Source organism: Halyomorpha halys, unplaced genomic scaffold (genome assembly GCF_000696795.3).
Source record: "Halyomorpha halys isolate HHAL.00 unplaced genomic scaffold, Hhal_1.1 Scaffold1368.1, whole genome shotgun sequence".
NCBI lineage: Eukaryota > Metazoa > Arthropoda > Insecta > Hemiptera > Pentatomidae > Halyomorpha > Halyomorpha halys.
In genome coordinates, this window is record NW_027109134.1 from 307,883 (window position 1) to 321,700 (window position 13,818).

General features: G+C 31.6%; 1 protein-coding gene across 1 annotated transcript in view; it reads left to right on the top strand.

Moving 5' to 3' along the window:
- LOC106689467 (single-minded homolog 1) overlaps nt 1-13,818 on the top strand; it is a gene marked incomplete in the record, with an annotated part of 86,049 nt that overhangs the window by 62,812 nt on the left and 9,419 nt on the right. The window contains 4 exon segments of the mRNA XM_067047331.1: nt 4,977-5,059; nt 7,105-7,194; nt 11,028-11,139; nt 11,215-11,300. Coding sequence (XP_066903432.1) covers nt 4,977-5,059; nt 7,105-7,194; nt 11,028-11,139; nt 11,215-11,300 — 371 coding nt within the window.

Genomic DNA, 13,818 nt, shown 5'->3' on the forward strand with positions numbered 1-13,818 from the left:
ATAATATAAAAAATATATTAGAACTATTGTGTTTTACAAAACGTGTTTTCACACATTTCAATTCTTCTCGTTCGGATCCGCCCCACTAAGACCCCCCAGAGAGCGACAGTCCTATATCACTATTGAAATAATTGCTTAAAACGAGAAGAGCAGAATTTAATATAGTTAATTAGAGCAACATTTAAAAAGCACCTGAAATTGAAAAACGGCGTGAATCCCTCTTCCCTCGCCCTCTGTGGTAGCTTTACATATCTGACTTTTCGAACAGACAATTATAGCGACGGAAAAATAATTATTATTTTTCCAATTCTTTTTTTTGTGTCAGTTACATCTAACGACTAAAAGAATGATTATTTTTTGTGACAACAACTTCAGTCGCCAATTCGGATAATTTTCGTCCTGATCTTTCCAGCTAGAATTGAAGTACATTAGGAACAAAGTAACGTATAGTAAATAAATCCGAGAGATATAGATTAAAAAGCATGATGTCTGCAAAGGTATGCATAGCTTTTTTGTTGTATCAAAAATAATAATTTAATTCAATAATAAGAAACAACTGTTTCTGAAATTTATTCTGTTTCTGGCCAGATAGTTCTACCTAAATATTCTCCATTTATAGTTGTTTGTATAAAATGTTGGATATTTGAAAAAATGTATCTCTAGATCCATAAGACGCACATACGTCTGCCAACACTCAAAATAAAGGAATGTTAACTTACTATAAAGTAGTTTATGACACTTATCTTCGTAGTGGTAGTAGTTTTTATGATATTCACATATGAATATAAATTTGGCAAATGAAAATTTGTCCGAACAACTATATATCAATTTATTTTAAATTTCATGTAAACTATTACTCCTACGAAGATAAACATAAAATACTTTATGGCTCATTAAACTAGCTTTAATTTGAGTGCTAATAGACATCTGTACGTCAAATGGTTTTTGAGATATAGATTTTTCATAATAAATTCACTAACTACTGATCTTTCAGTACGTCCCATACAACATTTTTATGAAATGTTGCTTTTTAAAAAGCTATATCTCGAAAACTATTTAACGTAAATAACTCTATTAGGGCTCATATTTTAGCAAATTTGCTCTTCTTTAAATGACATTCTCTTAGGTTTTCTTGTGTTGTTCTTACTTTTATATATAGATATAGAGCTCCGAATGAAAAAAAAAAAATTTGTATCGCTTTGAAACAGCCGCCAATTTTTATTCCCCCTACCTATACTTGGCAGACTCATCAATTTTGGCTATTAATTATACACAGTTTTCATTAAAGTAATCAAAAATTGGGGTGAGATAACTGCCTTTTTTCGCCTCTTGGGTTCAGTGTTTCCTGATGATTTAAAATTTTTAGTAGCGTGTGGTTTGAATTAAAATTTCGACACAGGAGCTGCTGCCCGTACCGAATTCGAAGTAGTTGATAATGTTCCATTGAGCAGACGAAGGGGACACCTCTAACTAGATCTAGATGTGCCCGAGGGGCAGATCGGTCGAGAACTAGAGCTGCCCGACTAATGAGAGCAGACAGCCGGTAGACAAAGGGGGCACGCGCCGCTAACAACAGCGCTGATTGGTCCCCTGCAGCGGCCCTTTAAATCAACACTGCCTTCACAATCATTAGTACACCGGCGTTTGACTTCTGGTTCCGTGTCACCGGCTCCTCTGTAATTGGCGCCCTATGCTCGTGAGCGCCGCCTTTCCGATCCTGCGGTGCTTTTTGAAGGCTATTAATCCTTTGTATTCGTTATTTATTTGATAGCGGTTCGACAAAAATTGAGAGAATAGGGCTCCGTATATATAAATTAATGTCAGTTGTCATAGAGATCTAGAACTTATCAGAGGGAAGAGGTTGCTAGTGTTGATTCGTTCTTTTGTATTGTTTTGACAAAGAGGTTGGGATAAGTACAGCCTTAAGGCCAACCCATAGGCTGGCTTACTGGCTATTATACAATACCACAAAATGAAATACATTTTTGATAATAAATATTGAGGGCTCTACATTAATCTAATATATAAAAACCAATATTTGCTTGTTGGTACTTGATGCGCTGCCATCCGGTTGTCATGGGGCTTTTTGCTAAATGCTCATGGTTTTCCCGGATATTCCTATTTATTCTATATGCTATACGAGGAGAAGATGGTTGGGGTGCGGTCAAAATAAAACACAAATAAGTTGAAGTAACTATTTAATTGTGCCAACGTTTTGGCCAGAATTTCTAGCCTTCCTGAGGGCTAAGAACAGAACAAGATAACAACCAATGAATACAGAAAATAAAAAATAAAATATAAACAGAATGACATAAGTAAATAATTGTATAGAATGAAATTAATAAAATAAAGTGATGAAAGAAATGGAAAATAAAATGTATACATAGGTATTTGAATAAGTAGTTAAAATAACATAACTTAAAGGACATAAAATAAAAATGAAGTTATATAATGCAAAAAAATATGAATATATTAGTTTATTAATTATTTAAAAATTAAAATTATGGAAAGAAAAATAATCTTTTTCTCAATTTTATTTTTCTTTAAGTTACTTCCTCTTATTTTTTTATTTTGATCGCACCCCCCAACCATCTTCTCCTCGTATAAATCATCCACGGTCAACTATCTCTCATGATTATTCTATATGCTAGGTTATAGGCTATTCCTGTTTATTCTATATGCTAGGTTATAGGCTATTTCTATTTATTCTATATGCTAGGTTATAGGCTATTCCTATTTATTCTATATGGTAGGTTATAGGCTATTCCTGTTTATTCTATATGATAGGTTATAGGCTATTTCTATTTATTCTATATGCTAGGTTATAGGCTATTCCTATTTATTCTATATGGTAGGTTATAGGCTATTCCTGTTTATTCTATATGATAGGTTATAGGCTATGCCTATTTATTCTATATGCTAGGTTATAAGCTATCCCTATTTATTCTATATGCAGGTTATAGGCTATAACTTGCCTGTAACTTGTTTACTTTCTATCCAATTGCTACGTTAATACAACTATCAGAAAGCTGAATGTTTGCCCTTTGAACCTATCTTACCACAATGTAGATTTAATATCATTATAACGATGAAATAATGGCTTCAAATAAAGAAAAACTTTTCAAAATTTTATTTTTTTTCACCGGTTCTAATCTCTCTAATTGAATACCGTTGTGTGCGGTTTGTAGAGCCGAGACCACTGCTAAGTTTGGTGTAGATTAATTGAGTCGTATAGAAGTTATAATATTTGTCTACCATATATTTTTATTATATTATTTAATTTACCACTTTAAACTAAATGGATACAATAAGCAATTAATTAAATCATTAATCCAATGTGTAAATAATTAAATATATTAATTTATATCAAACTTCCAATTGTATTCAATTGATTTATCTACATCCCTAAAACTAGCAATTGCGAAGCATTTATTGATTCAACCAAAACAGCTTCAGTTATTAAAATGACAAAATATATTTTTAAAAAAGAAAAAAAAATGTATTTTGATTTTAAACATTATTTTCCACCTGGTTTAGATATAGATTTAAAAGGGTATTGAATTCTGTCAAACAAGGTTCGGTTTGATATAACTGAGTAAAAGCGTGTCCAAGATTCAATCCAATTCAATTAAGTAACTTCTATGTAGACATGTTTATCTCGTCTTTAAGGTATTTGCTATAAAATTAGAGGTGAATAACATTGTTGAGTATATCTGCTGAATGGCAAATTATTTTGACGTTCTCTTCTCAAAATTAGACTCATGGATCTGGCATTAAAAACGGAATTTCCTAATATAGCACATGCTGTATGCAGTTTAAATTTGTGCAATATAACTTGAAGCGCTCTACTGAATCCAGAAAAACATTTTGTTAAAATTTGAAACATTATTGAGATATAATATTGTATTTCTATTGCGTATAAACTTCTTAAAAATAGTTCATACAAAGAGAAAATTACCTTTGAAAACAACTAAAAAGTATTACTTGGTTTTTGGCTGTTCAAATAATATTTTCATTCCCAAATAGGCAACTATTTATAGATAAGGTCGTAAACGAAACAGACAATCAATGAAATCGTGTTTCAAGGTCATATCAGTTGTCAACTTCTTTGGAAAATTGATGATTTTATATTTTATTTATTAAATGTTTCTAGTTCAACAGGAAAGATTGATGAACTGCTCCATAAGATTCGTCTTCGGTATTCCTCAACGTTCTCATATCTCTCACCGCTATTCCTAGGATAGTTGATTTCTTATTTCTTAGTATTCGAAACCAATAACTTCTTTTATTACAGACTTATTCCAATCCTTAAGAACCAAAAAACCATCCTCACCCTTTGTTTATCCACCTCTTAAGTGCAAGAACTCAACCTACCGATTTGTACATCTCTTCCCAGGGAACTGCTTTTTTTGAAAAATTATTTACTGTTTCAGTTACTACATTCTGGACTATCGTACCCATATCTTTACGTAAAACTTCATCCTTAACTTCATTCAGATATCAATTACATATCCACCCCCTTGATTATGAAGAATGATAATCAAGGATGTGGATATATATTTGTAAACAATAAATTTTCATGCTATCATGCATAAACATTTTTTATTTTTTTATTATTTAATCATTATTATTTATTTAGTTATTTATTCATTATTATTTAACCATTATTATTACTATTACATATTATTCATTATTATTTAACCATTAGTTATTTATTCATTATTATTATTTTCATCTCATTCATATAATTATTATTGTCTTATTTAATTTTGTTAAATATAACATAATGTAGTCAGAAAAATACTAATCAAATTAAAAATAAAAAAAGGATTATAGAATTTTTATTGCTTTTTTTTTGTCGGTGTTCTCTTAATTATTAGTTTAATGGTTAGAATGTTTTAAAAATCTATAGTTTGTGAAGTATTAAATTAATCAATTTCCTTACTGAAACTGTTTTATAATGATGGTGCTAATAGGCCTTGGCGATGCGTGGGGTGCCGCGCCACAATCACAACCCAGGGAGGCGACCATTAGGGAGCTTGGATCTCATCTTCTTCAGGTAAGTAGTTCTATATTTATTGTATTAAATATAAATAATACTGATATTTTATTGTTTGACAGTGCCTATAAAATAGGGCCGTTTATAGCTGAGGGAGTTAATAAGGGACTTCCTCGCGACGGCGCCGGTTCGAATCGGGCCTGGGTCGACTTTTCATTTCTGTGGTGACCCCTCAAAAATAAAACTTGACCATATCTCAGCATAGTCAGAATAGGCTGGTTACCTCTTGATAACTCAACCCATATTTCAGACATGACTAGGAAGAGGGTCATGCAAACAAACTAAAAAAAAAAAAATCTTAGATCTTTAAATTAAGTTAGACAAAATAACTATAAAATACTTGAATTAATAATTATTAAATTCACAAACATAAAAGCCATCTATAGAATAGATTTTAATGATTTTGCGTACAACTCGAATGTGATTATAACAACCGGTTTCCCGATTGGTTACGATCTTTGATAGACATCCAAACGAGACAGCACTTGTGAGTTATGTTTCCCCCAGCAAGGGCAGTGCCGTTTAAAATTCATGAAAACAGGTTGTCCTAGAACATTCAATTACTGAAGAGGAAATGAAGTTGTGAGGAAGGCCGCAAGTCAAGTTTTCGACTTGTTCATCTGAAAGCCCTTCAATTATGCGGGCTCGTGCCCCTTGTCCTTTTAACGAAGTGTTTTATGTTAACGGGCCAAAGGACCATTCGTCTTATTGATGTGCGGTTTTGTAGGGCTGGTTATACCTCATCAAGGAAAATTAGTTTAATTTAATATGTATATATATAATATAATATATCTATAGAAGAATAGATAAAAAAAAAGTTGGTTTTACCTTAATATTGACAAAGTGATCACCTTGAGCATTAAGGTGGGTCTTACTTCAATAGCAGCAATGGTCTGGCGGCACAGAATATGTGTTATTGTCACGCTCTCCATGTTTGAACCCATGTTTTTTTTTTATTATTCATTTATTTTATTTTATATATATATTTTTTGTGGGGAGGGGGGGGGAGAGGAGGTGACATTAAACAAATATTCAATACAAGCCTGGTTAATAACCTTGATTCATTATGAAGAAGCATAATTGATACTTACGAATTAATAACACATATCCAGTGCTGTTCGCCCACTGCTGCTATGGAAGAAAGACGCCGAGTTTGTCATAATGCTCAAGTCACCATGAAGATCATAATGCTCAAGTCACCATATTTTACACCACACCTCAATAGCTTGGGACTAAGCCAAGATATCTCAAAAACCATTGGAGACGATGATAAGGCAATAGAATTGGTGTTTCGGTTTTTGAAATCACAAAATTTACTGATAAAAATATAACTTGATCGGATGAAAAAAATAAATAAATAAAATAATCAAATCAAGAAATAAATAAAATTTAACGAATATTAGCAAAATTAAATAAAATATACATGGCTTTGATGACCAATGAAGTTTGGCGCCACTAAACAACCAAACAAACAAACCATGAACTTCATTAAATATGAATGTTAGTTTTTACGCTTCATTGATAAAGTAGTTGTAACACATATTAATCTATTTATTTTAACCTAAATAATTCATAACAATGAAAATCTTTAGACGTAAATATCTCCTGAACAAAGCGTTTACGGAATATATAGAGAATTTTTTCTTGTTTTGATCTTTAATTCATATTAATAATTTTGAAATACCACACTAATCAATCGTTTTTAATAAATAACTTAACATATTCAGTTAGGAACAGGAAATCTCAAAAAACCTATTATGTCATTTCGCTTTGCAACGACAATAAATAAATGTTTTCGTGTGTAAGGAATTGATTGATAACGTAGCATTGTTAAAGGTACTGGATATTATTAAAATAAAGAGTATTACCCCGTATATTAGTTACTGTACTGAATTATTAAAGAACCAATAAAACCAGATGGTATATCTTGTACCTCATAACTTTTTACTGGAGTAGAAATCAATTTTTTATTTTAATTAATAATTTTATAATATCATAGAACCAGGTCGTTTATATATTTAAATGTATTATTTTTTATGTTTTAGACTCTCGATGGTTTCATATTCGTCGTCGCTCCAGATGGTAAAATCATGTACATATCAGAGACAGCTTCAGTGCACTTAGGCCTATCCCAGGTATGTTTCTTTAATTATTGTTGATTGTTTATCCAATAATTACAAAAAAAAAGTTGAGAGTGTTAACTGTTAAATTAGGAAGTTTTGACACTTAATTTACTTACATATTATGTATGCAAAATTTTAAGAACTTTTACTTTTTTAATTCTATCACTCATATGGACACAAGCGCCACCACCTGGGAGGCAAGAACCACGGAACGAGATTTTACTATGTTTGTCCCTCCCATTCATAAAAATCGGTCATTATCTTCTCTTATCAATGTTTATGCCATTGACCTAAATGTTGTAAAAGTCCCTTCAGCGTTAAAGGGAAAGTTTTTCAGTTATACACTGTTTAGCTGTCATGGTCCGATAGAAACATCAGAAGAACAAGCTATGAAGAGTACTATGGCTGGCTGGTTAAAACAAATAATTAGGTCCTTGCCCGGTAACATTTACAATAGTAGATAATTTCAACGCAAACGTTGGCAATGGCAATTTATTTCACAATTATCAGTAAACCAATGGTCTGAGAATTGTTAACTTCACGCAAAAAACATTGTGTTTGATAGAAGTCTATTCTCTCACAATAGGATCCATCTTACATCTTCGGATGTAAACAGTTAGACCAATAGATTACATTCCCAGCAAGTGCGCGATATAAATCAAATCTTTTCTATATCACAACTTTCCGAGGCGCTAATGTACTGTTGTCTAAAAAAGATCTCAATAGTCAAAGGCGAGGATTCTGAAGTTAGCAAACCTAAGAACCTTTAAGGAATCCGAAGTTTTTCATTCACAAATAAATAAAAAATCTTTCAAAAATTTATTCACCACACAAAATATGTAGTAATTTGCTCAATGAAAAATGGTTCTACCTAGAGCAATATAACTTACTCTTAATGTAATTGTAAAGCTCATTCAATTGAAAAATTGTAGGCTACACTGGGCATACTATATCTGATGGGCCTAGTCGGACGAATGATGGGGACCAGATGGTAAAAAAAAACAAAAAAAAAAAACATGAATAAATGTACTTACGATAGCATACTCTAGAGGCCTACATGTACTTACGACAGCATACTCTAGAGGCCTACATGTACTTACGACAGCATACTCTTGAGGACTACATGTACTTACGACAGCATACTCTTGAGGCCTACTTGAAACTTCAGTGTGTGGATGGTATTGGAGAAGATCCTAATAATGCAAGATCCGGTGAGAAAAAAGTCAGTTATTTTTCTTTCAAATCTTATATTCATAACTACCTATAACACAAGAAAATCTAACAGGACATCATTTAAAGTAGAGTAGAATTGCTCAAATATGGGCCCTAATAGAGCTATTTACGTTCAATAGTTCATTTATCTTTGTAGGCAATATCATGAAAACTACTATTCCTACAAAGATAAACTCCATAAACTAGTTTAAACTACATTACTCTACCTTTAATGTGGGTGATAACAGACATCTGTACGTCTAATGGTTTCTCAGATATAGTTTTTCATGAACATAAAGTTTTGTCCGAAAGAACTGGATCACAATCTTTACAACTACAACAAGAAAATCTGCATCTTGTGAATTTCTTTTGACAAAGATCATGAAAACTACTACTACCATGAAGATAAACGCCATAAACTACTTTATAGCAGATTAAACTATGCTTAATAGAGATCTTCACGTCTAATGGTTCGTGAAATATAGATTTCCCAAAATAGAGTCACAAACTAATGATTTTTCCTTAATTTGTTATGAAATATTGCTTTTGAAAAATTCTATCTCGGGAACTATTTAACGTGAAAAGCTCATTTAGGGCTCATATTTTAGCGAATTCACTCTTCTATAAATGATTGGTAATTCGGTGTTTAGTGTTGTTGGTAGATAAAATATGCGCTTCCAACGAAAACTTAATTTTTTCTTACGTTTTGCAACAACCGCCAATATTTATTCCTCCTAACTATACCTGGCAGACTCACCAATTTTGACTTGTAACTATAAATAGTTTTCATTAAAGCATTGAAAAATTGGGGTGAGATAACTGATTTTTTTCTTCTTATGGGTTCTTGGACTATCGATGTGTAATTGAAGTACAGTTACACTTCTCCGATTGAACTGGCGAAAGGTGAGGGAGCGAGGACATGTTGAGTTGATTCAATAGTAGTTTATTTTCATAGCTTTTAGTTGACTTAATGAATAATAATAGTAAAATAAATTTAGAAATTTGGATTGATAGTTGTATGATTCCCCCTCTTTTATACTATAATACACTCTCTAATTTATTTTCTAATTAGTGTACTAACACTTTTTAACCAGATTAAAAGTTGTCTTTTCATCATCAATAGCATTTCTACTCCAAATTTTCAATTTTATGATTGACAATAAATATATTTAACTGCTTGAAAACATTTTAATTATTAGTGTTAATTTGGCAACTTAAGTTTGATGGTTCTTTGTACAGCAACGGTTCATAAAGTTACTCGAGAAACACGTGTGCCATTATCATGTATTTGACCTTATTAATATTAGATATTTGTAGATTATTGATTTTTTTTGCAAATACTAATGAACAAAGTATTATTTATAGCCTGATTATGTTATGTGTGTGTGGTTTTACCGATGAACCTTCCTATAAACAGCTATATTGAGTGAACCTTCTGAGACACTCTGTTAGAGCTCCTCATTTTAAAAAAGATCATATGAGAAACATCCTCACCATCTGAGTTCTGTAAAAATAAAGTTACATTACTCGACTTTATGTCTATAAAGTATAAGTCATATGTCATATGTGTTAGGTCCTACGTTCACAAGATGGCTGACTGCGCCAGACCTAGAAAGGTTTTAACTATTTAATTAATTGATAATAACTTTATTTATTAAGAAAGCTCTTTTACAAATTATAATAAAGTAAATAATAATCACACTTATCATTACTTCAAGATTCTGTCAGATCGAGTACAGTATGAAATATTTAGATCAGAAGAAAATAGGAAGCGATGTATCTGATCTCTTGATATATTAATAATAAAATAAAATTTTAGTATGCCCACCCTTTTTACTAAAAACTGCAGATAAAAATTTTAAAAAAATCTCTAAAGAACAAAAATTAGAGGTTTAATTTTTTAATTTGCCATTTTTTCAATGAAAAACAGATTAAATATAAAGATTTTGGCCCTCCAATATCTTGTATAAAGCAAGCGGGCAGCAATTCTGTACTGCTTAAAACCTCCTTATAACTCTGCATAATAAAAGGGAACAATTTAGTCGAAATCAGTTTCATGCAGTTTTATTTCGAGAACAAAAAAAGAAAAGAATTCATATGATTTCTCATTTATTTGTAAAATTTTAACTTCTTATTTTTATATCCTCAATTATCTGTATTTTTAAAATAATTCTTATTCTGGGGATAGGCAAGTAGCATAAAGGTCGTCCAGTGAAAATTGTTTGTAAACTAAGCTCTGGCTGTTAATTCAATGGTTAATGAAGTCTTGGATTTAATCTAACCTAAAATACTCCAGTATTTAACTATTACTAAACTGAATAAAAATGGTATTACCGGTTCTCGTTTATCCTCAAATTAAACTGGGTTAATCTTATTCCTGAGTTAATCTTAGTTTATGTAGTCAGAACCTTGTAATGGGTTAATCTTATTCCTGAGTTAAGCTTAGTTTATGTAGTCTGAACCTTGTAAGTAGTTTAGGGTAGTGTTAGTTTACAACTAGTTCTAACCCTGGACCTAGCAAACCGTCCTCAATTTAAACGATGCAATGTTAATTGTTATTAATAAAATGCATTATTATGAGTGTGTGGTTTACGTTTGTGAATAAAAGGCTCTTACCTATAGCCGTGCTCCAGGTGGAACTGACCGGCAACAGCATGTTCGAATACATCCACCCCAACGACCACGAAGAGATGTCTTCGGTACTGTCCCTCCACCAGCCGCTGCACCACCACCACCTCCTGCAAGGTCAGTATCAGCTTGTTACTAACTGCAACCCAGTCGAATTATGCAAATTATTTATCTGATGTTTCTTTCGTTCAGAGTTCGAGATGGAAAGGGCCTTCTTCATCAGGATGAAGTGTGTTCTTGCAAAAAGGAACGCGGGTTTGACAACGGGTGGATACAAGGTGAGCATTGTTCTTTCTTGGTTTTATTTATTGTATTGAAAAAATAAAATGTATATATATTTATATTTTTTGTTGTTTTATAAATGGCAATAAGCACTGTCTATAAGGTCTATTGTGCGCTCAAAACTTATATTTAAAAACCTTTATTTCGAAAAGAGTGCTTGGTATTTTAAAGTCATGTATCAGTTTGAGTTTCCATCCTCCGACCCAGTGTGTCTCTTTCTTCTTTTCACCATATCCTTAACTCTTCACTCCCATTCTTATTCATTTTCTTTATATAGGTTATTAATTTATGTCCATCATATATTATTATTTTTTATTTTACTATTTATTCTTTTGGGTTCTATAGGTCTTGTAAATATAGTTTTGTAATTTTTTTTCATACGAATATTCACACTTTTCATTATACCTTGAATATAGTTTTCTTTCTCACATTTCTTGTATTTTTAGTTTTTCTTTATTTACCTACAATATTTTAATTTTTCATATATTTTTTTTCATATTCTTGTACTTTCATAATGATTTTTATCTTATAATCTTCTTGCTCTGCAATTTTTTGTTATGTTACATACTTATCTAGACTTGTTTGTGCTTAACCCTCATGAAAGTTGACAATTTAAGCCACAATGTTGGCAATAAAAAAATTTTTTTTTATTAGTTTTCGCTTAACTGACAGCACTCTTTATCCAACTTATATTGTATCCAACCGAATTTTCCTCCTATCGAATCTAGAATCATCTCCATCCACGCCATAATCTGGTTTAACCGACCGCTCAAATCCGTACCAGGGGGAAAAATTCTATGGAATTTTTGAGTTCACACCCCTTCCAATAAGTTGTTGCAAGTACGCTCCTACGCTTTAAGATTCTGTCATAAGCAATTTGGACATAGCATGTTTTTTTATTTCAAGATATAACCTGTTCAGCGAAATCTATTTTATTTTATTAATGCAATGATATCTGTATACATATACTTTATTATTATTACTAAAATGTCCGATGAACTTTGGAGGTTCTTGCTTTTCACTTTAGAGGTATTTTAGGTTTCCGTACAGGAGGTAAGCACAGAGCGGATATGAGAGTTTTCATATAAAGTTATTTGTGTTCGTCTTGAGATTAAATTTTTGAAAATAAGACTTTTCATTTTAAAATAACATCTCATTTTTCCCTTATAACTAGACGATTTCCGTTCGGTCTCTAGTATTTTGTTCTTCCACGTTTTATTTTAATTATAAATTTAAAAGAAAAATATAAATGACTAAAAAGCATATTACAATAAAAGAGTTATGGAAGTGTGGCTAACAATGTAAGTCATATGTATAATTTAAGGTCCATTATAATAGGATTCTAGGGACCTTATTATGAGTATGTGACATTGTGAGATAAAACGAATAATTAAAGGTAAGAATAAGAAATATAAACTAAGGAAAATGGCTGGTAGTAAAAGGTATTAGTAAAGGTTGGTCGCTTTACGGGGACTATCCGGAGTGACCGCTGTGGCTGCTTAATGCAGCGGCACGATCTTCCACCTCGTCTGTCCTGTCTTCTTCCATTCAACTTCTTCTTCCTCTCTTCTTTTAGAAATTCATATACCATCATACATACTAATATTATGTACATATATAGGTGGATGAATGGAAACTATTACATATAACAAAGTTGTTGGGTGTTGTAAAAGAATTAAGCCTGGCAATAAATATTATTAAAGTAAAAAACGAGTTAATTTGAAAATTTGGAGAGGTAGATATGAGTGGAATAACTTTAATATGTAGATAAAACTATTTGGGACCTTGTTGATTGTTTAAAAGGGATGAAATACAAGAAGAAATGAATAGAGAAAGTTTATTTTTCTCTATCGGACCTTCTGGTATTTTTCTTGAAATATCTATACTTCCTTCAAAAATTGCTCTTACGATTTGGACCGAAATCGAGGAAAGTTGAGAATTAGTGTAAAAATGGTCTATTATAAATTTTATGGGAATTCCATCTTCTTCTTTTCCTTATCCATGCGAAAAATGAATTTACTTTAATGGAAAGTCTCGTTCCATAAATTTATTCTCAAATGTCTAATTATTAAAATTGGAATTATAGGCAATTTTGTAATCAGTAGAAAGGCATATCTACAAAAAAAAAAGAGAATTTTCAGGAAATACTATTTTCAGACAGTAAGCAGCCCTGAAATTACCTAATTTATAACATTGTTTCACTTCTTATGCTTTTTATGAATTCAAGACCTAACCCCTTGCAATAAATAAAGGAAGGTTAAAGAGTTTTTAAACGAAATTATTGCATAGGATGTAGACCCAAAAAGGTATTTGTTAGCTCGCCTGTCAGCTGGACACCGCTACATCCGATAAATATTATCGGCTTAGTTACATTCCGGAGATAAAGAAGGAGTGTAAGGTAGGATAGCTAGCTCAGGAAAATAACTACAAAAATATGGAAGGTAGGATAGCTAGCTCAGGGAAATAACTGCAAAAATATGGAAGGTATGATAGCTAGCTCAGGGGAATAACTAC